The sequence below is a fragment of the Monopterus albus genome, unplaced genomic scaffold (genome assembly GCF_001952655.1).
Source record: "Monopterus albus unplaced genomic scaffold, M_albus_1.0 scaffold19.1, whole genome shotgun sequence".
Classification (NCBI taxonomy): Eukaryota; Metazoa; Chordata; class Actinopteri; order Synbranchiformes; family Synbranchidae; genus Monopterus; species Monopterus albus.
Window position 1 is genome coordinate 2,313,672 of NW_018127899.1, and position 4,459 is coordinate 2,318,130.

The 4,459-nt window shown below is 43.8% G+C and overlaps 1 protein-coding gene across 2 annotated transcripts in view; it reads right to left on the reverse strand.

Moving 5' to 3' along the window:
* Positions 1-798, reverse strand: part of LOC109956432 (ceramide kinase-like) — a 15,213-nt gene extending 14,415 nt beyond the window's left edge. For both annotated transcript variants that reach the window (XR_002274404.1, XM_020593543.1), the window contains exon 1: positions 217-798. Coding sequence is in view for 1 of the 2 variants with exons in the window: in XM_020593543.1 (XP_020449199.1) it covers positions 217-358 (142 nt within the window). In the remaining variant the exon portion in view is untranslated. The remainder of the gene's footprint in view (positions 1-216) is intronic.
* Positions 799-4,459: the final 3,661 nt, after the last annotated feature.

The window sequence follows — 4,459 nt, forward strand, 5'->3', positions numbered from 1 at the left end:
CCAAGCACCAAGCCACGCTCTGTTCTGTACATTATGTTTATGTTATCTACGGGCACAGGACATTTTATAGTAGTCCAACGTGTCCTCTGGGTCCTTTATGTCTTTTGTTTGTCACTGGGGATGTGGCGGTGCATTCAGGCCGACAGACAGACAGACAGACAAAGGCACACACGCACATGCACACACAGTCAGACAGGCATATTATCCGGGTCTTACTGGGTCTGAAAGGATGGTACACCGGGCTAGAGATCCGTCTCTTCCAGGTGAGATGGGACCGGCTCAGGCTCACATCGCACGGGGTGTTTCTGACGCGGAGCTCGGACAGCAACACCAGCCTGCCCGTGCTCTCCATCTGCATCTGTCCGGCCGTCTGAGAAGGAAGCAGCAGACGGTGAACGGTTACCTCAGCCCGGTCATGTTCGCTCCGAGTGTACGGACAGGTTCAGAACCCCGAAAACAACGTCTTTTCAAACAGGAGCTGTGTCAGTGAACCTTGTCGGAGTAGCGGATCTCAGCTCGGCTGCTTTTTCTGACAGATAGCGGTTCCCTACCGAAAGTAGGTGGAGCCTGGTGGTGCGTTCAGGTGCTAACCTAAGTGTTGCAAATCAGGACTGCAATTTTAAACAGACCCTTTGCTGAAATATTAATAACTTTGTTAATAGACAGTGCTGGAAAGATTTTATTCTAAAATTCCCCAAAATTAAGATTTCACACAGCAACTGAAAGTATCAGAACTTTATATCGACAAACGTCTGTCACGTCCTCACGTCGCCCGACTGAAGAACGTGATGACGTGACACGGGGGGACAATTCTCAGCTGCAAGCGGAACCTTTTCTGCTCAAAGAAAGATTTTTTAGAAATGTGAAATAAACTATGTAGAAAATGTTCATCAGGGTGGGATTGTTTCTGACTGTTGGGTAACAGCAGAGTTTCTGTTTCTCAGTTTCTGCATGAGATTATCTGGTTCATTTGATGTCATGTCAATCATATCCAATGAGAGTTGTATATCTCATAGGTTCATTGTGTGTTTAGTTGTGGTCTGTCCGCCAGTGTGACAGAACAATGACCAGATATGCCAAATTACAAAACGAGACACAAAACAACTACAAAGAAATGCAAAACAACTAAAAAAAGACACAAAAGAAGTTAAAAAAAGGTGCTAAGTGATCACAAAGAGAAAACAAGTACAAATTACCACTAAATAGCTAAACACAGACTCAAAACAATGACAAATGGTCAAACAAACTACCACAAGAAGACACAAATCATGTGTTGGAGAGGTAAGGGCCATTTTCTGGGATGTTTTGCATGATTTGACCAGTAGCTCCAGGTTTTCCAGGATGTGTCTTGTGTTTCCCTGTTCTTCCTCCAGTTCATTTCAAACCAGGAGACTTTATTCAGGGACAGCAGGGGGAGCTGCTGCTGCACACACCACTCTCTGTGTGTGTGGCGAACCTGCACTCTGTTTCAGATTTTATTCATTTTTCTCTGACATCAAGAGTTTAATTGGAATCAACAAAAAGTCAAACAAATTCTGCATAATCAGTTTCAACCTTCAGTAGAATCTAACCAAACATCTTAACATGGTCACACTGGTTTTAAACCTGCACACCAGTAGAAGGTCTTCATTTTCTCCCAGGCTCATCTTTGTTTTCTTTTGTGTCCGATTTAATTAACTCCAACATGTCAGTGTCCTCACAAATCAAAGCAGGGAAAACACTGAATAAAGGTTTAACAAGGTTTCAGCATAAAAGTAGCTGAACATGTGGAAAAACTACATCTGACACAAAATATTCTTCTAAGTGGAGTATTTTTATATCTTTATTGTTCGTAGGGGGTTTCAGGAAATTACAACTGATTTTCCAGAATTTGCTGCATTTATATTTACTTTGTATTTACTTTACTTAGTATTTGCAGTGATGCTGCAGATATGAATTAGTGTTGATGAATAGATTCTTCTTGCTGAATGTGAGAAAAGTAGCTTCTGCTGTCAGAATAATGAAACCACATTAGGCACAAAAACCAAGGAACTGTATGTAATCCTCAGAGGAATAAAGCATTTACAGGAGGGGGAAACTTTGAATGGCCAAGGACAATATAGTGCATGTGACTAACTTGAAATAACACCAAAATTTGAATTGGATATATTTGGTCAATATTATTTTTATTTAGCACACTGTATAGGTTTCTGTGTTGGACTGTTGAGTTTATATAGTAATACAGTGGATAAATAATAAATAAATACATATAATAAATTGTTATAGAGACAGAAGTCCATTGTCAGAGTGAAGAGTGTTAAAGACTTTTATTTTGAAGACTTTGTTGCCGAGTGTGACCTCTCAGTTAGAGGTTGCCCAGGCACCAGTAGTCCTCTCCTCCCCTGAGAGACGCAAGCAGAGACGGATGAGTCCGACAGGAAGCTCCTCTCTGGCCCGTGATGGATGTTGCTGCCTCCGACACCCAGGCCGTGGCAAGGGAACGAGGCGTCTCGATGGCGAGGAGGAGGAGGGTGTAGGTCAGGGTTTTATATAGAACACAGTCCTCCCTGTGATGCATGATGAAACAGGTTCTCCAGCTGTGTCCACTCAGGTGATGTCATCTAAAATGGAAGATGGTGGTGCAGAGCAGCTGTCCCTGCGCAGCACAACATACTATCGACTGATCGATCTGAGAAAAACTCCACCCAAACTCCTGCTGCCAATTTGACTCTGACTCTGGCAGTGGACCACTCAGACTGAAGGTCAACAGTCATCTGTCCCAGCACAGAGAGGGTAAATCTCATTTTATTTATTCAATTGTTCCTCGCTCCTTGCTGCACCCAGTAGTAGCTCCGATCCACCATCTTGAAAGACGTCCCAAAACTTTTATTCCTGCTCTGAGGAGCGTTGAGGCTGCTGGAGGAGACATCTGTGAGAATAAAAGAGCGCATCCTTTATGGACGTTTTTTTATGGGCCAACACGCCCCTTTATCAGAAATCACTTGGTGATTGGACACTTCAGATGACGGATCAGAGGAAAGGACGTCTCATGTCTGTGTAAAGTTGTTTCCTGGGCAGCTGAGAGACACCATGTCCTGTCCCACTGACAAACTGTGTGTAAAATCTTTAATAACCTTTAGTCTTGAGCCTGTCCCTGATGGCGTATGTTTGATTCAGTGTGACTATAGGAGTTAACACCAGATGGCGAGGATGGAGCACTGATGTGATTATGGGATGGATGTTTAAGGTCAGAGGTCAAATAGGAAGTGTACTGCACAACCATGCTCACTTGTCTCCCTCTGACCTCTGACCTCACCTGTCTGACCAGCTACTGTACCTCCACCACACACCGCACAAATTATAAAAATAGATAAACAAACAAAAGTCTGTGTGTCCTGGCTGAAACCTGTCTGGTTCACCTAACACTACAACTAACACTGATTCCATCTGATCTTCTCGGAGTCTTCGCTGTCAGCCTGAAGACGATCTGACAGAGCTGATCTCAGTCTGCTGCAGAGGGATTGTGGGTAAACGTTGGGCTGGTCTGTGAGAGAGCTGCTGTCTGTGATCATGGTCTGAAAATGTATCGATGTTCAGAGGACACAGAGTGACTTGTCTGGCTGTTAGGAGTGTTTTTCTCTTGTTGGTCTAATGCACTATCTATCATAAAAGTGCACACACAGACAAACTGTGTTGGTGTTTCACTACCTTCAGCAGAGCGACTACTCTCACTGTGAAACTTAGATTTCTTTAGGCAATTCCTTAAACTTTAGTCATTTTTCATTCTGCAGGCTGAGCTCTCCTCTGTGTGTGTGCAAGAATGAAATGAAACACAGATGAACATTGAATTATATAATGAAACATGCTCTAATTGAGGGTGTAGCTCATTACGCCACATTAGTCTGATATAAATAGTGAGCTATTAGCACTAATTTATTAGAAATCTGCCTTTTATTAAATAGCTTGAGCCCTCGTTACCAACTGTGGCTCTACAGTCCCAAAACTCCTGAGAGACGCCTGTTCACCTGTCAGCTGTGTTGTTTTAGACACTTCTAGCATCGCTAAAAACCTTTTATAGTGAAAGATCCTGAAAATTAAAATATATGTAGAAAAACATGCAGCTTAAAGTCAATTCACACGTGTGGATGTCAGGGCCGCTCGGCGGCCGCTGCCTCTCCTCCGCCTTTCTCTCCTCTGCTCTCTCTATCCTGTGGGCTCTGCACCTCAGCTGTGTTGCATTCCAGTAATTAGCGACTGGTTTGTTGAGGCGCACAGCTGGGGTGCATCCCGAGGATTGCCTGCTCCTTACTTATACCTCTGGCAGACGCTCCGTCGGGGCCGGAACATTAGCTATGTACTGCGCGCTACACTACCCTATGGAATGCTACGCTGACAGGCTTGACTCTATCACACTACATATGCGCTACACTACCCTATATGCAGACCGTACGTTCCCATGTTATGTTCCTTTGATACTCTG